Source organism: Staurois parvus, unplaced genomic scaffold, assembly GCF_062004578.1.
Source record: "Staurois parvus isolate SC_StPar_1 unplaced genomic scaffold, SC_StPar_1.0 ptg002356l, whole genome shotgun sequence".
NCBI classification, from domain to species: Eukaryota; Metazoa; Chordata; class Amphibia; order Anura; family Ranidae; genus Staurois; species Staurois parvus.
Window position 1 is genome coordinate 422,297 of NW_028320152.1, and position 24,779 is coordinate 447,075.

At 44.9% G+C, this 24,779-nt stretch overlaps 1 protein-coding gene across 2 annotated transcripts in view; it reads right to left on the reverse strand.

The window, feature by feature from the left end:
- Positions 1-1,382: 1,382 nt before the first annotated feature.
- LOC149431199 (uncharacterized) overlaps positions 1,383-24,779 on the reverse strand; it is a 49,947-nt gene continuing 26,550 nt past the window's right edge. For both annotated transcript variants that reach the window (XM_089665799.1, XM_089665798.1), the window contains 4 exons: positions 24,076-24,177; positions 16,091-16,561; positions 11,500-11,949; positions 1,383-1,793 (listed from right to left, as the gene is read on the reverse strand). In XM_089665799.1, coding sequence (XP_089521925.1) covers positions 1,744-1,793; positions 11,500-11,949; positions 16,091-16,561; positions 24,076-24,177 — 1,073 coding nt within the window. In that variant the 3' untranslated portion in view covers positions 1,383-1,743. The remainder of the gene's footprint in view (positions 1,794-11,499; positions 11,950-16,090; positions 16,562-24,075; positions 24,178-24,779) is intronic.

Sequence of the window (24,779 nt, forward strand, 5' to 3'; positions counted from 1 at the left end):
TTTCACCCCCTTCCAGTCCGGACACTTTCCCCTTTTCCAGTCCGGACACTTTCACCCCCCTTCCAGTCCGGACACTTTCACCCCCTTCCAGTCCGGACACTTTCACCCCCTTCCAGTCCGGACACTTTCCCCTCCTTCCAGTCCGGACACTTTCCACCCTTCCAGTCCAGGCCAATTTTCAGCTTTCAGCGCTATCACACTTTGAATGACAATTGCGCGGTCATGCAACACTGTACCCATATGAATTTTTTAGCATTTTTTTGAGAAAGATAAAGCTTTATTTTGGTGGTATTTATTCACCACTGGGATTTTTTTTTTTTATATGTAAATGAAAAAGTCCAAATATTTTAAAAAAGTGTTTTTCTTATAAAAAAAATTTTGCAAATAAATAATATTTCACCATAAATCTCGACCAAGATTTATTCTGTTATCTTTTTAGTAAAAAAAATAACCCAAATTAGTTTATAACCAAAAATTATAATTTTTAAACTTTTTTTTTGTACATTTTTATTTTTATTTTATATTATTATTTATGTTTTTTTTTTACATATTGTCACCCTAGCAGTATAGTGTCTTATAAAATTTTGCAAATAAATAATATTTCATCATAAATCTTGGCCAAAATGTATTCAGTTATCTTTTTAGTAAAAAAGAAAAAAAAACAAATTAGTTTATAACCAAAAATTATAATTTTTCAAAAAATGTTTTTTACATTTTTATATTATTTTTTTTTTTATTTACATAGTGTCACCCTAGCAGTACATTGTCACCATGGTGACACTGTACTACTTGTGGGGAGTGATGAAGATTTTTTTTTTTTTTACACTGATTGCTTTTACACCCATAAAGGCTGCAAAAGCAATCATTTCTCCTTCTCTCTGGCTGCATTCTTGCAGCCATTGAGAACTACTGTGTGAGCTGTGATTGGTCACAGCTTGTCACATGGTACAAGGCTGTTGTGAATGGCCCTGTACCATGGGATCTCTGTGATCATTCACAGATTTCACACGTAGTAAGCAATGATGTCAGAAGTGACATCTTGCTTACTACTCTGCATGTGATCACTGATTGGCCAGTGGAATACTGATTGGTGTTCCACTGTGTCCGGAGGACACAGCGGGCACCGGATTGCGGTGCTGCACGCTCCCAGGGAGCGCGCACAAGCAGGGGGCGAGGAGACCATTGCACTACCACCGCCCGGCCGTTTATATACAACGGCCTGATGAGAGGTGGTTAAATTTAACTTGATCCTGTCCTCAACCAACCAGCTCTCACACCTCTTCCAGATCAGTCTTTACATTTCTGCTGTGGGCCTGCTTATTTAGCAATATTGTTTTTAGAATAAACAACACTTTCTTTTGGTGAAATTGTCTTGTAAAAATTATTTTTATGCAATCCATAGACAAAAATGTAGAAAAACACATTTTTTTTCTATATTTATCAGTTTCTTTTTAATGTTGTTAAAAATATAAATCAGCTGCCATTATGACAGCTAGGAATTGGAAGTTCGAAATGTGGATCGGCAGTGGGGCAGAAGGACAGGGCGTGCTCCACAGGCATGAAGTTTTTTTGGCCGTCAATAGCTAAGTCGAGTGTCAATAAATGGTTAATAAATTCAGCCAATAAAAATGAGAATTTTTTTCACTGTCCACCTTTACAGCCTATGATATCTCCGGGAATCCACCATGGAATTTGTAGCGCACCGGAGATCCCAATCATGTTTTCTCTGTAAGTATTACAGATTCATCTAATACAACGTTTCTTGAATCTTCTCCATAAACTGGGTTTATCACCTGAAAATTAACAAATGTGTTACTTGTTAAATTATCTTGTATATAAAACACATTATACAGTCATGGCCGAAAATCTTGTAATCCCCCCCCCCCCCCAATTCTGTCAGATAACGTACCACTTCACCCAGAAAATTGCTGCAATGACAAATGTTTCGGCATTCTCATGTTTATTTCTTTGGTTTGTATTGGTATGACACAAAAAAAGTGGAGAAACAAAAAGCCAAATCTGACACATTCCACGCGAAACCCCAAAAATGGACCAGACAAATTATTGGCACCCTCCATGTAATATTTGGTCGCACACCCCTTGGAAATAAATAAGTGAAATCAATGGCTTCCTGGAACCATCAATGAGTTTCTTCCACCTCTCTACTAGAATTTTGGAGCGCTCTTCTTCCTCCAACTGCTCCGGGTCTCTCGGATTGGAAGGGTTCCTTTTCCCAACTGCTGTTTTGAGATCTCTCTACAGGAGCTCTATGGGATGGAGATCTGGACTCATTGCTGGCCAGTTCAGTCCTCTCCAGTGCTTTGTTTGAAGCCATTTCTGGGTCTTTTTGACGTGTGCTTTGGGTCATTGTCCTGCTGGAAGACCCATGACCTTTGACGGAGACCCACATTTCTGACACTGGGCCCCACACTGCACCCCAGAATTCTTTGGAAGTCTTCAGATTTCATAATGCCATGCACATGGTCCAGACATCCAGTGCCTGCAGCAGCAAAGTAACCCCAAAATATTAGTAAGCCTCCACCATGTGTGACTGGAGGGACTGGATTCTTTTCTTTAAAGGCCTCATTGCTTTTTCTGAAAACAGTAGAATGATGGGCTTTACCAAAAAGCTGCCATTTTGTTTAGTCTGTCCACAGCACATTCTCCCAGAAGGGTTTTGGCTTAGTTTTGGCAAACTCCAATCTGACTTCCAATATGTTTCTGTGTCAGCAGTGGGGACCTCCTAAGTCTCCTACCATAGCGTCACTTTTCATTCAGATGATGACATATAGTGGGAGCGGACACAGTTGTACCCGGTGCCTGAAGGTCAGCTTGGATTTGTCTGGAAGTTGATTGAGGTTCTTTAGCCACCATTCCAATAATCCTTCATTGCAATCTTTGATCAGTTTTTCTCTTTCATCCACGTTCAGGGAGATTAGCTACAGTGCCATGGGCTGTAAAGTTCTTGACAATGTTGCGCACAGTGGACACAGGAACATTAAGATCTCTGGAGATGGCCTTGTAACCTTGAGATTGTCCATGCTTTTTCACAATTTTTGTTCTCAAATCCTCAGACAATTCTCGGCTGCTCTTTCTCTCCTCCATGCTCCATGTGGCACACAGAGACACACAACAGAAAGGTGGAGGACATTTTTTGGCATTTTAACTTGCTGCCGGTGTGATTTCTACCTTGTCAGCTCCTGGTCATTGATACAGGGGAGTTTAATGACAAATTACAGGAGAATCACAAACTTGGAATGCAATTATTTCTTACAATTTTGAGAAGGTGCCAACATTTTGTCCAGTCCATTTTTGGAATTTTTGATTGGAATGTGTCAGATTTGGCATTTTGTTTCTCCACTTATTTTGTGTCATACACAATACAAACAAATGTGCCTCGATTCAGAGATGCCCACCATCTTTTGTTTCTCAATACTATAATATTATTCACCTGCTGAAAGAATACATTAACAAGTCAGGCTCAATACGATCGCTCATAAACTAGCCTAAATCGAACCCTAATCTAATGTAGTGCTTGTCCAGAAGGAGCCGCTGAAGTTTGGGTCCTCTAATTTCAGATGACAATGACCCTTCTAGCAAAGCCACACCCTCCATCACACTAAGGTTAAAGAAGGAGCATTTATTTGGGGTAGACGCCCTTTACAGCAACAATAAAAAAAATAAATAGCAATTTCAATGAACAGGTAAAAGGTAAAACAGATTTTGCACAATACAACAATGTAAAGAGAAGACCAAGTGTCTCTGAACCTGAACACTGAATCTAGGGAGGTCCTAACTAAAGGGGCAGTACTGAAAGCTAAAAGGTCCCTCAATCTCTTCAAATGTCTGTGGGTAAGATATATCGACGATATCCTCCTACTTTGGGAGGGAGATCGAATAGCTTTACAAATGTTTATAGATGAGTTGAATTGGAATAAACGGGGAATTTCATTATCCTTTCAAGCAAGTTCAAATTCTATGCAATTTTTGGATTTAGAAATTATGGTAAACAACAACCAAGTGTCCACCAGAACATTCTTTAAGTCCACTGATCGTAATTCTTTTGTTTCGACTGATAGATGTCATCATAAGGCATGGTTAAAATCTGTACCCCGGAGCCAATTCATCAGGTTGAGATGTAATTTCTCCAAATTGGAGGATTACATGGAGCAAGCGAAGACCCTTAAAAAACAATTTGTTGAAAAAGGTTACAATGAACATCTAATGGAAGTGGAGATATCTAATATTAAACAGATCAGTAGAGAAAGTCTATTGGAGGATTGAATTAAACAAGAGGACTCTGATAAATTTAAATGGTCCTTTATGACCACATATTCGGCCCAATATGGGCAGGTACAAAACATCATTAAAAAACATTGGGGAGTTCTCCAAAACGATATGATTTTGGATCCATTTCTCCCAACTAGACCAGCTGTGGTATTTAGAGGACTAACTGCACTTCGTGCTAGAATGCCACCAAATGTTGTTGATCCCCCTGAACGATTCAAATTTTTTATGATCTCAAAGGGTATCTCTGCCGACATAACATTTCATGCAGAAAATGTGATAATTTTACGTCTACGGTTACTTCCAAGCAGTGATCTATAAAATCACTTATCACATGTACTTCCAAAAATGTGGTACGGTATTTTCCGGCGTATAAGATGACTTTTTAACCCATGAAAATCTTCTGAAAAGTAAGAGGTCATCTTATACGCCGGTATACGGCAAGCCGGTGTCAGGGCGGCACTTTTTCGAAGGGGGGCGGCACGGTGCCGCCCCCCCCTTCCAACGGAAGGGACACTAAGTACAGGGGCGGGCAGGGGGCTGCTGTTTCTTACCTGGCTCCAGTCCCATGACGATCCAGTCCAGGAAGCGCGGCTGCTCCTTCATTCAGTTCGGCCGCTCGATGTTCGTGCGGCCGCTTGGCTCCGCCTCCTCACCAGTGATTGGGCGCCAGAACTGTAGCTCAGGAAAGGCACACAGGCGGCCAATCACCGGCGAGGAGGCGGAGGCGAGCGGCCCCGCAAAAATCGAGTGAGGGAGCAGCCGGTAAGTGTGCAGCAGCACCATGCTGGAACACTATTGGCACTGTTACTCCCCCCCCACTGACACCAACGATGGGGAACTATGCCTCCCCCACTGACACCAACGATGAGGCACTATTCCTCCTCCCCACTGACACCAATGATGGGGCACTATTCCTCCCCCCCACTGACTCCAATGATGGGGCATTATTCCACCCCCCCACTGACACCAATGATGGGGCACTATTCCACCCCCCACTGACACCAATGATGGAACACTATTCCTTCCCCCACTGACACCAATGATGGGGCACTATTCCTGCCACTGATACCAATGATGGGGCGCAATTCCTGCCACTGATACCAATGATGGGGCGCTATTCCTCCCACTGACACCAATGATGGGGTGCAATTCCTGCCACTGATACCAATGATGGGGCGCTATTCCTCCCACTGACACCAATGATGGGGTGCTATTCCTCCCACTGACACCAATGATGGGACGCTATTCCTCCCACTGACACCAATGATGGGGCACGATTCTTCCCACTGACACCAATGATGGGGCACTATTCCTCCCACTGACACTAACGATGGGACACTATTCCTCACACACTGACATTAATGATGGGGCACCATCATTGGTGTCAGTGGGAGGAATAGTGTCCCATCATTGGAATACCATACTGAAATATCATACTATATTGAAATCAAATCTGATGTTTTTTAATTTTTATTTGGTGTGCGTTGGAAGAGGGGTAGTCTTATACGGCGAATATAGCCAAAACCCTGTATTTTAACAGGAAAAGTAGGGGGTCGTCTTATAATACGGTATATTTAATCATTTGTCCCTGTGGGAAACTATATGTAGGTAGAACCATTAGGTCCTTTCCAGTACGAGTGAACGAACACATTAACAACATCAAAAAAGGGATTAGGATAAAAGTGTTCCCAAACATTAGGCTCTCCATCACAATAATGATATAAGGGGGGGCTACATTTTTGTCGATAGATATGAAGCACCATGGTGTGGGGGTTCCTATAAAAGGGGAGTGTCTCGATTAGAGACATGTTCGATTTATGAACTTAACTCTTTTTTCTCCTATGGCATGAATGTCGAGTGGGACATTAATTCTTTTATCAGTAATGCTTGAGATATTTAAATGCATATGAGCCATTTGTATATAGCGTGTATATTGAGTGATATCCATCCGTAGAGGGTTTGAATTAAAACTTTTATTTGATGGTTTTAGACTATAATGATGTTTTGAATCCATTTACAATTCATTTAAGTTTATGTGAGGCGGTATATTAATTGATCAATCCCCGTGGAAGAGACATAATACATTATGCATGCCACATAAGACAAGTAATGACGGCAGCCATGTTGGAGTCCAATCCCCCTACTGAGGTTTTGGTGGAATTATATCTATTGTGCCATCTAGACCGAGGTTTGGTTTAGCCAAGCGGCGGCCATTTTAAATCCACATCAAGGTCTGTTGATCCGCAGACTGAGACTTGGTGGAATTATATTTATTATAACATCAGGCTGAAGTTTGGTTTAGCCAAGCAGTGGCCATTTTAAATCCATATTGAGGTCTGGGGACATGGCGGCCATTTTTAATTTCAATAATTAATCTAAGGGGGCTCATTCCTTTTCTGGATGGCAATAAAAAGCAGCGGTGACGGTCACACTTAGTTTCCACACCCCAGATGACATCATATGTGACGAAACGCGTCGGATGGAGCTTGTGCGCCTGACAACTACGCACTGCTTTCTAACACCAGGAAGTGTACCTGTTCCCGGGACATGAGAATACTCTGCACACAGTGCTGATTTGCCCACCTGAATGTGAGTGCAATACTTTATGTTAATAAACGTGTTTTATGGTTTTATGCGATGGTCGCGCCTTTGTTTTTCTTTGCATGGCCATACTGAGAGGTATTATCGTGAGATTAAGAACGGAGAGGTATTGAAGATGATACTTCCATCCAGTACCATGATTTAACTTCTAATTCTGAGGGATTCGGTGGATATATGCTCATGCTGGTGCTGGAGCATTAATCATATTGAAGACACGTGGTGATCTACTATACGGTTCATAACACTGGGACTATTTATTTTTACATTTGGACTCATTTATGTTATCACTTATACGGTTGCGACAGTTTCTCAGTTGTGATTTGAGCACAGGGATCTCTTGTTTGTTGGGTCAGTGTCAGGGCAGGGCTGTGGAACGGACAGGTAGGCCTAGTGGCAGGGTAACGCACTGGCTGACGACAACCACCACCAACAGACCGAAGTCCCTCAGGGCGCGGAGTCTAAGTCCCAGGCTGCCCTTCACCAGGACCCCTGATGGTGGGGATGGACTTGACGCAGCCAGGTACCAGGTCGCGGCCCCCGAGACACCCCGGCTGCGGTAATGGCCGCCGCCAATGGCGTGTAGCTGGTGAGAATGACAATAGCGTAGTCAGGCAAGCTGGGTCGACAACAACGGGACAAAACGGTACAGAACAGTAGACAGAGAATCACAGGTCACGGGCCGGGTTCAGCAACGGAAGGTCAGATCAAAGGAAAACACAGAGAATGGTCTTAATCACAAGCCGAGTCAGAATACCAGAAGAGTCACGAGAGTATACACAGAGCTGTAGGAAGACAAAGACACAAGTGCAAAGAGCATGTGCGGGCCACAGGCTTATATGTCATCAGCCACACCCCTCTGGGGGATGGACCTCAGAGACCTGAAGGCATAAAAGGATTCCCACCATGCACAGCAGAATCCAAGATGGACGCCAGCACATGGAGTAACAAAACTTCAGGGAAAAGGTAGGACCTTGACAGTCAGTAGCCAGACCTGAACCTTGTAGCTCTCCCCCATTGTGTCCACAGTAGCATTTGCGTAGGCAGAGCGGAGTAGGACCAGCCATAGAGGGATGACTTTGACGCAGTTGGCCAGCTTAACCCCTTCACACCTGAGGGTAAAACAAATCTAAATGCCTAAGCACAATTCTGCAACGTTGACATGTGATAGTAAAACCGTCCATATCACCACAACTACTTTGTACATCCAGGTGGATTATACCTTGATTTTTTCAGGACAAATTGGGCTTTCATTTGGTGGTGAATGGTAATGGATATCTCCTGATTTTTTTTATTATCAAAGGAAAACTGGCCCAAAATAGTAAAAAAAAAAATCCTTTTTTTTTTTTTTTTTTATTTAGCTGTGTGTTTCTTGTTACGACCATAACCTACCGCCAAAGAACAACCCAAAATAAATTCTCCAGCTCTTGAGGATCGCAGCGATACCGTATATGTGGATGTTATTTGTTGTTTGTACCCATAGTACAGCCCAGAAACCATAGTGCGCATTTTGTTTTTGTCTTTTTTTTTATTTTTTTTACCTAACACACACTGACATTACCACTAAGGCTACGTTCACACTAGCGCCGTGTGCAGGCGGCAGAGAGGCGTTTGGGAAGCGTTTTTACCGCTTCCCAAATGCCTCTGCCAATTCTGCACATTACAGCACATGGTGCTGTTCAAAACGGACGCCTCTGGACGAGTCAGGAGGCGTTGAAGCCTCCTATTCTCGTCTATGGTGCCGCTCCACAAACGCCCGACCGCGACGCGGTTGCGGGGCATTTGCGGAGCGGTAACACCACTCAAACTGCATTATAGGCGTTTGTGGGGCGTTATTAACGCTCGGCAAATGCCTAGCAACCGCCGCTAAACCACGCATGCGGCGTTTGCCGAGCGTTAAAAAACGCTACACAAACGCCGGACCAACGCTTGCCAAACGCTATAGGGGCGTTTGGCAAGCGTTGGCAAAACAGCCAAGTGTGAACGAGCCCTTACTGACACCGATACCATTTTTTTTAAAATCCTGACCTTTGACCCTGACCTTTGACCTTGACCCTGACCTAAACACTAACCCTGGCACTGAACTAGATCAAACCTTGATCTAGGTATTTTTCTTTATTTTTTATTTTATTTTTTTAATATTTATTTATCTTTTTTTTTTTTTTTTTTACAAACTTTTTTTTCCCTCTCTCTGACAGGAGTTCGAGAGATGCAATGTATCTCTCTTCTCCATTCATAGAGAGAGAAAAAAAAACCAGGGGGCCGGGCTGCACAGTAACTGATCACTGTGATAGCCAATCAGAGGCTATCACAGCGATTATGTGACCCGGGACCGGGAGTCCCGGGTCCCGATCGTTAGAACGGGATCCGGTGCTCTCAGTGACTCCGCGGTCTCAGTGCTGGGAGCGTGGCGAGCGGCGCGCTCCCAACACAAAGACAGGTACGCAAATATGCGGCCCCACGGAAAAAAGCCCAGGTCCGTGAGGCCGCATATTTGTGTGACGTCGGCGGGAAGGGGTTAAGCATGTATTACAATATGTGTGAAGTAAGTATCCCTATTTATTGCAGAGTCTGCTTGAAAGGGTATATACCAGTGTGCAGAGGGTCCTTTCTCAGTTGTGACATTTGAGAGCAGCAATTTATTTATAATATTTGTATACAATTGATCTGGTTGTCTTGCCAGCAGCTATTTTTTCACTATTTGTGCAGCTTTTTTTGTAGTTTTTTTTTTTCTTCAAATGTCCCCCCTCTGGCCAGTGTACTATTACACATTGAGGTCAAACGTTCCTGTGTTGGAGCACTCAGGTTTAAATGGATCCCATTGGACAGGGTGAAAATACCTAAAATTGCATCACTATCCCTTTAAGAAGTGGGTAAGGAAGTTGTGGCCCAGTAGCCTCTCAGCTTTATGTAGTGTGTAATTAAAGTGATATTAAAAAAAAAAAAAGTCATACTTACCTGCATCCTCTTCTCGGTTCCTGGCACCTCCTTCCAGCCAAGTGCCCCTACAGCAAGCAGCTTGCTAGAGGGGCACCCAAGCAAGCTCGCTCCCAAGCCACTGTTCTGAATGTTCATTCACAAACAGGTGCGGCTCGGCCCTGCCCCCTCTCTCTCTTCATTGGCTCACTGGCTGTGATTGACAGCAGCGGAAACCAATGGCTCATCTAATGAGAAGAGAGTCCCTGGAGAGGCTCTAGTGCACATCGCTGGATCGAGTTGGGGCTCAAATAAGTACTAGGGGGGCTGGGGGAGCTGTTGCACACAGAAGGTTTTCTACCTTTATGCATAGAATGCTTGGAAGGTAAAAAATGTTGATCCTTTACAACCACTTTAAGCCTCCTTCTGGGCTCTAACATCCAGAACCGGTGGAGCTGGTGGCAACTTACGGCCCAGTAATGACCCTCTCTCATGGAATTAGTGACACCCCTTTCCTCCAGGCTGATGGATCAACACGTATCCCAATCTTCCTCTGACAACGTGGCAAATACTAACGACAGGCAGCGTGTCCAGTTCAGTGACCCTTATCAGTGGTCACCTATCACTTCCCATGTGGGACTTTCCAAGTCCAGGCCTCTCCTCCTTAAGCTGCTCTCTGTTCTCTTCCTGGGACTTGCAGTCCTTTCCAATGCAAGGTTTGATAAGGGCCGTCTCCTTAGGACTACATCCCCCATAGTTCTGGGTGGCTCCCAGCAGTATTTTCTACTAAGTTAGATGAATGAGTGGAGTAGAGGTGGACTTTGTAAAGGCGCAGTAACAGGTCTTTGAGAGCCAGAATTCTTGCTGTTTCTTAGGTGTTCAAATACTTCTGTTCAGCAGTGCGAGACAAATCCATTCTTTACAAATCATACAATGGGATTTCCTGAATTTTTTTTTTTAATTCTGTCTCTGGGAATGCACCTACAATGTGAATGTCAGACCCTCTATGATTTCTAAGTGGGAGAACTTGCAAAATTGCAGGGGGTTCAAATACTTCTGTTGCTCACTGTACATACAGACACACATTAGTTTTATATATATATATTATGTGGGAACTCGCTTCAGAGTGGTAGAGCTTCTTCAAAGCACACAGCAACTCACTTCTTTTTAAGAGCCTTTTTGCCCAATTTTATTTACAAGAAAGTTCAAATAACAAAAATGCTTCCCACACAGGGGTATCCACGATCAAAAAATTCAGCCTTCTGGCTCTTTCAGCTACACAGCTTTATATCGGTCTCCTACAGACTCCTTCCACAAGGTTGTTTTTGCACACAGCAAACCTTTAGCACACAGCTATTCTGGCTCCCACCTCTACTAGGTGTAGCCCACCTGACTCCACAGCAGAGACCTCCTGTCTGCCGGGGTGGAGCCCTCCTTACTCCGTTTTCCACGGTGGAGCCCTCCTGACTCCGTATGCCATGGTGGAGCCCTCCTGACTCCTATCTGCCAGGGTGGAGCCCTCCCAAAACAGGCTTTACAAACCAAAGAGGAAACTGATAAACCAGTTTCCTCTGCATTATGAGATCTGCCTGGAGCCCCTCAACCTGTATGGTTGAGAATCCTGGGTCTCCATGATTTCCACCGTGGCAGGATACCGTACTGCCACAATATATATACTGTATATAAACATCTCACCTTTGAACACATTCAGAATGTGAGATTTATCGATGGGCCATCGTAGGGAAGTGTGATCGACTTCCACAGTAAGTTCAGCACCGTCATCTGTATCTGCGTTTGGAGTTAGAGAAATGCTGCAATCACGCGTGTAGCTTCCATTAATTGCTTTTGTCATCACCACTTCCATTTCCACCGGTAACGTTGTATCATACACAGCATCATCCAGCAGAGGATTTTCTGCAATAGTATCTCCACTTTGATGGCCAGCAGTAGCATTGTCCTCACCCAATGGACGGTCCACAGATACCCATGAGTGGATGAGACGGTTTTTAATGTCATTATGTCTTTTCAGGTATAAATTTATGAGAAGTTCTTTCTGTCTGAATCCAATTATCTGACAGGATAGAGTTGTCTTCTTCTTGTGGGGAATCCACGTCTCCCCATTGATTTTGGATACAATGGTTCTACCTGTACAACAATGAGGAGTATTATTAGTTTTAATATTTTAGCCCCCTCTAGTATGCTACTAGTGTAGTGTATTGTAGGTAAATTTATTGTGTATGCCTCATGGTAACTGTGTAAGTGTCAGGGCTCCCGGTATGACCAGAGATGTGTGAACTGACACAGGGAAACGCAGGCTCAAGTATGGTGTAACAATATAATTTATTAAAGGCTATACACAAATATAAAATGCACACTATACACAAAACCAAACCTCCAACTGATAACGGAATGTAAACAGACAAGAGCAGTCAGGGCTGGTGAGGTGGAGTGGTCAGGCAGGCCGGGTCAGGAACCATCGGGCAGACAAGACACAAAGGAGCAGGCAGAGCGTAGTCAGACGGGCCGGGTCAGGAACAATCAGGCAGACAAGGTACCAAAGGAGCAGGCTGGAGAGCGGTCAGGAATAGCCGGGGTCGGTGCAGGCAGAGTTCTATCAAGTCAGGAGTTAGGCAGAGGGATCAGGAAGGCAGACAACAGGATCAGGCACAGGGGCTCATGGGCACAATACACCAAGGCCCTGACTGCAGGCCTGGCCATTCCTTAAATACACCTCCTGCAATCAGCCTCAGGTGATGGCTTGATTGCAGGAGTGAGCTTCTGGCTGCTGAGAGCACCCGCTGGCCAGCCCTGGTACTGCAGCCCACAAGGCAGGTGAGTCCCACCACCATTGGCGAGCCCATTCCTGACAGTAAGTTTGTGATTAAGGTTGAATTACTGCAGATTAAGCTGGATGGCTTAACAGATTGGGACTCTGGCTCTGGAGGACCATAGAACCTTCCAGAAGCCAGTAGGTGGAAAGGGGACCTAATCTGAACATAGCTCCCAACTTTTTGAGATGGGAATGAGGGACACCTATTAACAAATATATGTAGGCATAGGACACGCACCCCTGCCATGCCCCCTTAAAGGAGATTTATACAAAAAGAAATTAGTTAAACCCAAAAATGCTTTTTTTTTATTCACTACTTTTCCTTTATATTGGCTTTAGAAGTTTACAAATGCAACAATTTTAGAAATTGGATGAAATGTTTAGCACTGGAAAACACTTTTTGAAATTTAAATAGGGCATCTTATATATAACTGTACAGATCAGACTAAAATCAGTGACAAATGAGGAGGAAGGAGGTACTTTGTTGCAAATGAGGGACAGTCGACTCAAACATGGGCCGTTCATGTGTTCAGCCCGCCGCGCTCCACAATACACTGTGCCCTGACAGTGCATTATGATTGGCCAAAGCATTGGCCAATTAACCTGGGGTCTATCACAGGGCACGATGATGTCACAAGGGGACGGGGTGATCACGCCCCCTTGTGATTCCATCACCCTATTAAGAACTGTCATTGCTGAGCAGCTGTCAGGTGACTGGGAGCTGGCATCAAGGGAGGAGCAGATTTTCTTTTACTTTTTCGGGTAGTGGTGGTGGCGGGCATCATGAATGAGGTTGAATGTACTTCGGAGGATATTTTTTTTTAGTTTTGTTTTTTTACTACACTTTTTTTGGTGAATAGGTAGCAATACCATGAACGCCATACTCATTTACATGGACGGCAGGGATCTGGGGGGGCTTCCAGATTCCAATAAGCCCCCGCCCGCAGACCCCCACAACCAACGGCCATGGTTGTGGGGAAGAGGCCCTTGTCCCCATCAACATGGGGACAAGGTGTTTTGGGGGGGAACCTCACCTGCCCCAAAACACCCCACCCATGTTGAGGGCATGTGGCCTGTTATGTTTCAGGAGGGGGGCACTCGTTCGTCTCCCCCCTTTCCTGATCTGCCGGCTGCATGCTCGGTTAAGGGTCTGGTATGAATTTTGGGAGAGGACCACCACGCCATTATAAAAAAAAATTTCGGTGTGGGGGGGTTCCCACTCAAAATCCATACCAGACCCCAACAGCTTGGTATGGACAGGAGGGGGGACCCTATGCCGTTTTTTTTTTTTTTTAAATGTAAATTTTTTTTTCTTTTTACATTCAGCTGTCAACCCCACTGACAGCTGAAACATGAATGAATGTTTCACTACTAAAATACCGCGTGACTTCATCATAGAACTCCTGCTGGATTGGAGTCACTGAGCCGTATCTTACCACATACTCAGATACATCTCAGTAAATTGTCCCTGTTAGAAGTTCAAGGTTGAACGTTCGGTAGGTTCGAATGGTCGACCACGAACTGAACAGTGGGGTGTTCAGCCCATCACTGCTAAGAACAGGTCACAGACTTTCTGTTCACTTATCACAGCAAGTAGTTTTAGGAGTGAGTCAAGTCCCTTTCGCTGTAGTAGTAGTAGCAGGGCTGAGCTCCCCAGGTATAAGCCAGTCACAGCAGACTGCAGCACTCTAGAAGTGAGCAAAGTCATTTGCAGTAGCATCAATGGGACAGTTCTTCAGAACACTAGCCCAGTGTTCCCTTTGCACATGCTGACTATCCTGCACAGAGGGGCAGCAACACACACAGAGTCCCCAAGATCTCTCAGAGCCCGTACTCACAAGTCCAAAGACAGAATGGTTGCTCCCTCCAGTCTTCCAAATGACTCTCTCTAGTGATAGCAGACAGATCTTTGCCAGACAGAGCGGATATAGTGAATGCGGGGTCCGGGGAGAGCGGATATAGTGAATGCGGGGTCCGGGGAGAGCGGATATAGTGAATGCGGGGTCCGGGGAGAGCGGATATAGTGAATGCGGGGTCCGGGGAGACCGGATATAGTGAACGCGGGGTCCGGGGAGAGCGGATATAGTGAACGTGGGGTCCAGGGAGAGCGGATATAGTGAACGTGGGGTCCAGGGAGAGCGGATATAGTGAACGCAGGGTCCGGGGACAGCGGATATAGTGAACGCGGGGTCCGGGGAGAGCGGATATAGTGAACGCGGGGTCCGGGGAGAGCGGATATAGTGAACGCGGGGTCCGGGGAGAGCGGATATAGTGAACGCGGGGTCCGGGGAGAGCGGATATAGTGAACGCGGGGTCCGGGGAGAGCGGATATAGTGAACGCGGGGTCCGGGGAGAGTGGATATAGTGAACGCGGGGTCCGGGGAGAGCGGATATAGTGAACGCGGGGTCCGGGGAGAGCGGATATAGTGAATGCTGGGGTCCGGGGAGAGCGGATATAGTGAATGCTGGGGTCCGGGGAGAGCGGATATAGTGAATGCTGGGGTCCGGGAAGAGAGGATATAGTGAATGCTGGGGTCCGGGGAGAGCTGATATAGTGAATGCTGGGGTCCGGGGAGAGCGGATATAGTGAATGCGGGGTCCGGGGAGAGCGGATATAGTGAATGCGGGGTCCGGGGAGAGCGGATAGAGTGAATGCGGTGTCCGGGGAGAGCGGATATAGTGAATATGGGGTCCGGGGAGAGCGGATATAGTGAATGCGGTGTCCGGGGAGAGCAGATATAGTGAATGCGGGGTCCTGGGAGAGCGGATATAGTGAATGCGGGGTCCGAGGAGAGCGAATATAGTGAATGCGGGGTCCGGGGAGAGCAGATATAGTGAATGCAGGGTCCGGGGAGAGCGGATATATTGAATGCGGGGTCTGGGGTTTAGTAACACTTTAATACTTTGCGGTCAATAGCAAATCTCTCACCTCGATCACTGCAGGACCTTCACTCAGAGCAAGCAGTTTTGCAGCTTCTGTTTAGACTTCTCCCCCTGTCAGAGTTGCTTCATACTGCACCCAACAGGAAGCCCGCTGGATGAATATGGAGGAAAGGACAATGCACTCTGTGTACCCATTGGTTGAGGAAGCAGCAGCACCACCCCCTGCTGCCTTCTCAGCCAATGGGTAGCTGAAGCTCATCATAAGAGCCTCCCTCCCTCCTTTTGATCTGGTATCCAGTGTCCCATCTGTCAGCAATGTGGAGGAGACAGGTGGTTTTCCCATGACAGTGCGTCTCCTGCAGCTGATAGGCAATACTAACCTAGCTGCTGTGGCATTGATTGATGCTCTGTGGGGGGGAATTCAGACCCCCCTGACCCTCCCCCTTATCTACGCCCCAGGTTTGTATTGTTATTACAATGCTGATAGTTTAAAATGAAAGTGTATGCTATGACTGGGGATCATCTTTAAGTGTAAAACACATTTTCAGTATGTAAAGTGTATCTGCTACTTACCTACTTCTGTACTGTACACATTCAGAGTTCTGCATTTAAAGATGGGCCGCTTTAGGGTAATGTATTCCACTTCTACAGCAAGTATCGCGCCGTTATCTTTAACACTCGGGGTGATAGTAATGGAGCAGAGACACTCGTACGTTCCAAGACAGGATTTTGTTATCTCAACTTCTATTTTCACCGGTAGTAATGTACGGCGCTCAGCACCTTCTTCTAGCATAGGCAGGACAACGGAATTATTTTCACCCTGGTCTCCATCAAGCAATCTTAAGTCAGTAGAGGTGTTATTGGATGTCCAGTCTGTGGGTTCCCAAGCGCTAATAAGCTGTTTTTTTATGTCCCTACGCCTTTTCAGATATACATTTATCTGAATTTGTTTTCGTCTGAACTCTGTTATCTGACAGGTTAGAGTTGTTCTCTCCATATGATAAAGACTTCGCTCCCCTGAGAGCTCAGATACAGTAATGTTACCTAGAAAACAATGAGAAGGAGTAAAATAAGTTTCTATTTCCTTTTCCTCTATACAATATAAGAAGGCTGTGTACTCATACAGCGGGGGAAATAATGATTTTGTACGTTTGCCCACTTACAAAGAAATGAAGGGTCTATAATTTTTATCATAGGTGTATTTTAAATGATAGAGACAGAATATCAACCAAAAATCCAGAAAAAAAACACACAATACAAATGTTATAAATTGAGTTGCAGTTCAGTGAATAAAATAAGTATTTGATCCCCTACCAATCAACAATAATTCTGGCTCCCAAAGATTGGCTATGTGTTCATATGGTACACAGATTGGTCCTGACAATATAAGAAGGTCCTCCTAATGACAACTCGTTATGTGTATAAAAGACATCTGTCCATAGAAGCTCTTTCTTCTATTTAACCCCCTGCCTACCGGGCACTTCTACCCCTTCCGGCCTACTGGGCACTTATACCCCCTTCCTGCCTACCGGAAACTTCTACCCCCTTCCTGCCTACAGGGCACTTCTACCCCCTTCCTGCCTACTGGGCACTTCTACCCCCTTCCTGCCTACTGGGCACTTCTACCCCCTTCCTGCCTACTGGGCACTTCTACCCCCTTCCTGCCTACCGGGCACTTCTACCCCCTTCCTGCCCAGGCCAATTTCCAGCTCTCAGTGCTGTCACACTTTGAATGACAATTGCGTGGTCATGCAACACTGTACCCGTATGAAATTTTTATCATTTTTTTTGTGACAGATAGAGCTTTATTTTGGTGGTATTTAATCACCTCTGGGTTTTTTAGTTTTTTTTAAACAAACCAAAAACCACTGAAAATTTTGAATAAAAAAAAGTTTTTTCTTAGTTTTTGTTATAAAATTTTGTAAATAAGTGATTTTTCTCCTTCACTGATGTGCGCTAATGTGGCTGTAGTGATGGGCACTGATAAGATGCACTGATGGGCACTGATGAGGAGGCACTGGTAGGTGGCACTGATGAGCATTGACAGGCATCACTGATGGGCACTGAAAGGCAGCACTGATAGGCGGCACTGACTGGCAGTGATAGGCGGCACTGACTGGCACTGTTAGGCGGCACTGACTGGCACTGTTAGGTGGCACTGACTGGCACTGATAGGCGGCACTTCTAGGTGGCACTGATTGGCATTGATGGGTGACACTGAAAGGCAGCTCAGATGGGCACTGATATGTGGCATTGATGTGCACTGGTAGGCACTGATATGTGGCATTGATATGGCACTGATGGGCACTGGCACATGGCACTGTTTAGCACTGACAGCTGGCACTGATGGACACTGACAGGTGGCACTTCTGGGGCCACACTGATCATCAGGGCACACTGATCATCAGTGCCCTGATGATCAGTGTACATGTCCCCTCCGCGTTATGCCGATTACCGGCTCTCCTCTCCTCTGTCAGCGTGACAGCTCGAGAGGAGAGAAATGCCGATAACCGGCATTTCCCTGTTTACATGTGATCAGCTGTGATTGGTCACAGCTGATCACATGACCGAGCCGACATCTTCGGCTCCTTCCGTGGATCGGTGATCGGCGCACCACCGATCGCTGCACTGCGCTCTCCCTGAGCCTTGCATGCGCGGTGAGAATGGAAGGACGTCATATGACGTCCTATCAGAACGAGAGAACCACCTTGCGCCCGTCATTGGACTATATGGTGGGCGGGAAGTGGTTAAACATCACCATTGGGCAAATGACTAAAGAGCTCTCAAAGAACGTCAGGGACAAGATCGTAGACCTGGCTGGAATGGGCTACAAGACCATCAGCAAGAAGTTTAGTGAGGAGGAGGCAACTGTTCGAACGATTATTTACAAATGGAAAAAATACAAAACAACTATCAATCACCCTCAGTCTAGAGCACCATGCAAGATTTCGTCTCATGGGGTATGGATAATCATGAGAAAAGTGAGGGATCAACCCAGAACTACACAGGAGGAGCTTGTGAATGATCTCAAGGCAGTTGGGACTACAATCACTAAACAAACCATTGGTAACACAATATGCCACCATGGATTGAAATCCTGTGGCGCCCGCAAGTTCCCCCTCCTCACGAAAGCACATATACAGGCCCATCTGAAGTTTGCCAATGAACATCTAAATGATTCAGAAAAGGACTGGGAGAAAGTGCTGTGGTCAGATGAGACCAAAATTGAGCTCTTTGGCATTAATTCGACTCGCTGTGTTTGAAGGAAGAGAAATGCTGACTATGACCCTAAGAACACCATCCCTACAGTCGAGCACGGAGGTGGAAACATTATGCTTTTCGGCTGTTTCTCTCCTAAAGGTACAGGACGACTTTGCAGCATTGAGGGGCCAATGGACGGGGCCATGTATTGTAAAATCTTGGATGAGAACCTCCTTCCCTCAGCCAGGACACTGAAGATGGCACGTGGATGGGTCTTCAAGCATGAAAATTACCCAAAAAATACCACCAAGGCAACAAAGGAGTGGCTCAAGAAGAAGCACATGAAGGTCATGGAGTGGCCTAGCCAGTCTCCAGACCTTACTCCTATAGAAAATTTATGAAGGGAGCTGAAACTTTGCCAGGCAAAGAAGGGAGGGAGTTGAAGGGAGTTGCCAAGCGACAGCCAAGAAACTTTAAGGATTTAGAGAAGATCTGTAAAGAAGAGTGGACCAAAATCCCTCCTGAGATGTCTGCAAACCTGGCAACCAACTACAAGAAATGTATTACCTCTGTGCTTGCCAACAAGGGTTCCTCCACCAAGTACTAAGTCATGTTTTGCTTGGGGATCAAATATGTCTTTTACTCACTGAACTGCAACTCAATTTATAAGTTTGTATTGTGTTTGTTCTGGCGTTTTGGTTGATATTCTGTCTCTATCATTTAAAATACACCTATGATAAAAAATTATAGACCCTTCATTTCTTTGTAAGTGGGCAGGGGATTAAATCATTATTTTCCTCACTGTATATACAGGTGCATCTCAATAAATTAGAATATCATCAAAAAGTTAATTTTTTCAGTAATTCAATTCAAAAAGTGAAACTCATATATTATATAGATTCATTACACACAGAGTGATATATTTCAAGCATTCTTTCTTTTAATTTTGATGATTAGGACTTAATGTTAGTGAAAACCAAAATTCAGTATCTCAGAAAATTAGAATATTACATTTAATTAAAAAAAGGATTTTAATACAGAAATATAAGACGCACGCACGCACGCATGCACACACAAACACACACTATTGCCAAAAGTATTGCAACACCCTTCCAATCTTCCAGACTGCTTCTACAAACATTGGTGAAAGAATGGGTCGCTCTCAGGAGCTCAGTGACTCCAAGCGTGGTCCCGTGATAGGTGGTCACCTGGGCAATAAGTCCATCCGTGACATTTCCTGGCTACTAAATATTCCACGCTCAACTGTTAGTGGGATTATAACAAAGTGGAAGCCACAGGGAGCAACAGCCACTCAGCCACCAAATGGTAGGCCACATCACATGATAGGGCAGGGTCAGCGCATGCTGAAGCGCACAGTGCGCAGAAGTCACCAACTGTCTGCAGAGTCAATAGCTAAAGACCTCCAAACTTGGTGTGGCCTTCAGATTAGCACAACAACAGTGCGTAGAGAGCTTCATGGAATGGGTTTCCATGGCCGAGCAGCTGCATCCAAGCCTTCCATCACCAAGTGCAATGCAAAGCGTCGGATGCCGTGGCGTAAAGCACGCCGCCACTGGACTCTAGAGCAATGTTCTCTAGAGCAGTGTTTTTCAACCTTTTTTGTGCAAAGGCACACTTTTTTCATGAAAAAAATCACGAGGCACACCACCATTAGAAAATGTTAAAAAAATTTACCTCTGTGCCTATATTGACTATATATAAAGTAATTCTCTTGAATAGGAATCAAACACAAAGAAATTATTTTATAATTACTTTATTATGAAATAATAAAGTATTTTATAATTGGACCCGGGGGCCGGACCAAGAGTAGATGAATGATGTGTATGTGTCATCCATAGTAAGTATAGTAATATTCCCCCATAGTAAGCATAGTAATTAATCCCCCATATAGTAATTCATCCTCCATATAGTAATTCATCCCCCATAGTAATTCATCCCTCATATAGTATTTCATCCCCCCATATAGTATTTCATCCCCCCATATAGTATTTCATCCCCCCATATAGTATTTCATCCCTCATATAGTAATTCATCCCTCATATAGTATTTCATCCCTCATATAGTATTTCATCCCTCATATAGTATTTCATCCCCCATATAGTATTTCATCCCCCCATATAGTATTTCATCCCCTCATATAGTATTTCATCCCTCATATAGTATTTCATCCCCCCATATAGTATTTCATCCCTCATACAGTAATTCATCCCTCATATAGTAATTCATCCCCCATATAGTATTTCATCCCTCATATAGTATTTCATCCCCCCATATAGTATTTCATCCCTCATATAGTAATTCATCCCCCCATATAGTATTTCATCCCCCCATATAGTATTTCATCCCCCCATATAGTATTTCATCCCTCATATAGTAATTCATCCCTGATATAGTAATTCATCCCCCATATAGTATTTCATCCCCCCATATAGTATTTCATCCCTCATAAAGTAATTCATCCCTCATATAGTATTTCATCCCCCACAGTACTATTCCCCCCCCCCCCTTCTAGTAAGCCAAGTCCCCCGTGTCAATTCACTTACCTTTTGCGTTCCTCTCGCTGTCTTCCCGCGCCGTTCGGGTCTTCAGGGCGGACTGTGAGAGGAGCCTAGCTCCCCTCCCCTCACGTTCGGCACGCTGCCCCGCCTACACACATCCTGACAGCCACATCCGCAAGCCGGATTAAAAGGTCCGCGCGGACTTTTGGGGCTGCCAACCGAGAGGAGGCAGGGGAGCGGCCGACCGAGAGGAGGGAGGGGAGCAGGCGCCCGGCACACAGAAGAGCCGCATTAGACTGGGTAAAGAGCCGCATGTGGCTCGCGAGCCGCGGCTTGCCGACCACTGAATCATTAGATTCTAATGATTGGTCTATTTGTGAGCCGAAGCCACATGTTACAGATGAAATTGGAATTTTTCCCACGGCACACCAGAGAATATCTCACGGCACACTAGTGTGCCGCGGCACAGTGGTTGAAAAACGCTGCTCTAGAGTGACCAATCACACTTCTCTGTCTGACAATCTGATGGATGTGTCTGGGTTCGGGGGTTGCCAGGAGAACGGTACTTGCCTGACTGCATTGTGCCAAGTGTAAAGTTTAGTGGAGGGAGGATTATGGTGTAGAGTTGTTTTTCAGGAATTGAGCTTGGCCCTCTAGTTCCAGTGAAGGTGTCAGCATACCAAGACATTTTGGACAATTTCATGCTCCCAACTTTGTGGGAAGAGTTTGGGGATGGCCCCTTCCTGTTCCAACATGACTGCGCACCAGTGCCCAAAGCAAGGTCCATAAAGACATGGAGGAGCCAGTTTGGGGTGGAGGAACTTGACTGACCTCAACCCCATAGAACACCTTTGGGATGAATTAGAGCGGAGACTGCGAGCCAGGCCTCCTCCCCCAACATCAGTGCCTGACCTGACAAATGAGCTTCTGGAAGAATGGTCCAGCCTTCCCATAGAGACCCTCCTAAACCTTGTGGACGGCCTTCCCAGAAGAGTTGAAGCTGTTATAGCTGCAAAGGGCGGGGCCAACTCAATATTGACCCCACGGAGTTCATGTAAAGGCAGGCGGCACAATGTTTTTGGCAACATAGAGTGTATAATATATATATATACAGTGGGGCAAAAAAGTATTTAGTCAGCCACCAATTGTGCAAGTTCTCCCACTTACAAAGATGAGAGAGGCCTGTAATTGGCATCATAGGGAGACCTCAACTATGAGAGACAAAATGAGAAAAAAAATCCAGACAATCACATTGGCTGATTTAGAAATAATTTATTTGCAAATTATGGTGGAAAATAAGTATTTGGTGAATATGAAAAGTTCGTGTCAATACTTTGTTATATATCCTTTGTTGGCAATGACAGAGGTCAGACGTTTCCTGGAAGTCTTCACAAGGTTGGCACACACTGTTGCTGGTATGTTGGCCCATCCTCCATGCAGATCTCCTCTAGAACAGTGATGTTTTGGGGCTGTCGCTGGGCAACACAGACTTTCAACTCCCTCCAAAGGTTTTCTATGGGGTTGAGATCTGGAGACTGGCTAGGCCACTCCAGGACCTTGAAATGCTTCTTACAAAGCCACTCCTTTGTTGCTCGGGCGGTATGTTTGGGATCATTGTCATGTTGGAAGACCCAGCCACGTTTCATCTTCAATGCCCTTGCTGATGGAAGGAGGTTTGCACTCAAAATTTCACGATACATGGCCCCATTCATTCTGTCCTGTACATGGATCAGTCTTCCTGGTCCCTTTGTGGAGAAACAGCCCCAAAGCATGATGTTGCCACCCCCATGCTTCACAGTAGGTATGGTGTTCTTTGGATGCAACTCAGCATTCTCTCTCCTCCAAACACGACGAGTTGTGTTTCTACCAAACAGTTCTATTTTGGTTTCATCTGACCATATGACATTCTCCCAATCCTCTTCTGGATCATCCAAATGCTCTCTGGCAAACTTCAGACGGGCCCAGACATGTACTGGCTTAAGCAGGGGGACACGTCTGGCACTGCAGGATCTGAGTCCCTGGCGGCGTAGTGTGTTACTGATGGTAGCCTTTGTTACGGTAGTCCCAGCTCTCTGCAGGTCATTCACTAGGTCCCCCCGTGTGGTCCCGGGATTTTTGCTCACCATTCTTGTGATCATTTTGACCCCACGGGGTGAGATCTTGCGTGGAGCCCCAGATTGAGGGAGATTATCAGTGGTCTTGTATGTCTTCCATTTTCTAATTATTGCTCCCACAGTTGATTTGTTCACACCAAGCTGCTTGCCTATTGCAGATTCAGTCTTCCCAGCCTGGTGCAGGTCTACAATTTTGTTTCTGGCGTCCTTCGACAGCTCTTTGGTCTTCACCATAGTGGAGTTTGGAGTGTGACTGTTTGAGGTTGTGGACAGGTGTCTTTTATACTGATAACAAGTTCAAACAGGTGCCATTGATACAGGTAATGAGTGCAGGACAGAGGAGCCTCTTAAAGAAGAAGGTACAGGTCTGTGAGAGCCAGAAATCTTGCTTGTTTGTAGGAGACCAAATACTTATTTTCCACCATAATTTGCAAATAAATTCTTTCCAAATCAGCCAATGTGATTGTCTGGATTTGTTTTCTCATTTTGTCTCTCATAGTTGAGGTCTCCCTATGATGCCAATTACAGGCCTCTCTCATCTTTTTATGTGGGAGAACTTGTACAATTGGTGGGGACTAAATACTTTTTTGCCCCACTGTATATATATAAATAAAATAGTAAATGTTTTTTCTTCATAGAATGCTAGGATCCCCATTAATCTTGTATGACTTCCTTTTGAGCCCCCTCTGCTCAATATTGTTTCTTTCAGCTTTCATACACTTACCTATGCTGAAATATCTCCAGAGAGATGTCATATGATAAACAAATGAGATTGAATATAAAATAATTCCAGCAGATAATACAATATACATCCACAGTCCAACATCTATAAAAGAAAAGCACAAGAGATGTAATATTAGTCACTCCCCGATATACTGACTATAATCCTATTGCTGCATTCACACATTTATTTTACTTTTGTAGTCCAACTGTTCAATCCTGTGTTCTCTGGGTTCCTTTTGTGTTTTAGTTTTTCTAGCCGGTCCCCGATTTCCAGGAGCAGCAAGGAATTGTGACCATTATCCACTGTATTGATGGTTCAGTCATCACTTGTGCCTCCATAGTTATTCTCTACATTTATATCCTGCAGTCGTCTACACTGAGCAAAGTGTTTTCTACAAGTTTAATTAAAAAAAAATAAATCGCCCCACCCTCCAGGTAAGGTCACCAAAGGTAAAGCTACAAAAGATAAGCTAAATAAAAAAAAACTTGCTGTAGCACCTGGTGACAACCATAGGTGTGCACAGCCTATAACACCCCAAAGCTCCATCACATATGTTTGTGTGTGTATATATATTATATATATATTAATTTCACATTGATCTCCCTGCCAACACAGTAAAACCAGAAGTGTCCCTAGGGTTGGTGTCACCTGGTGCGGTAACACTTGGTGACACCCCCTCCGACGATCTCCGCAGAATGGATCGG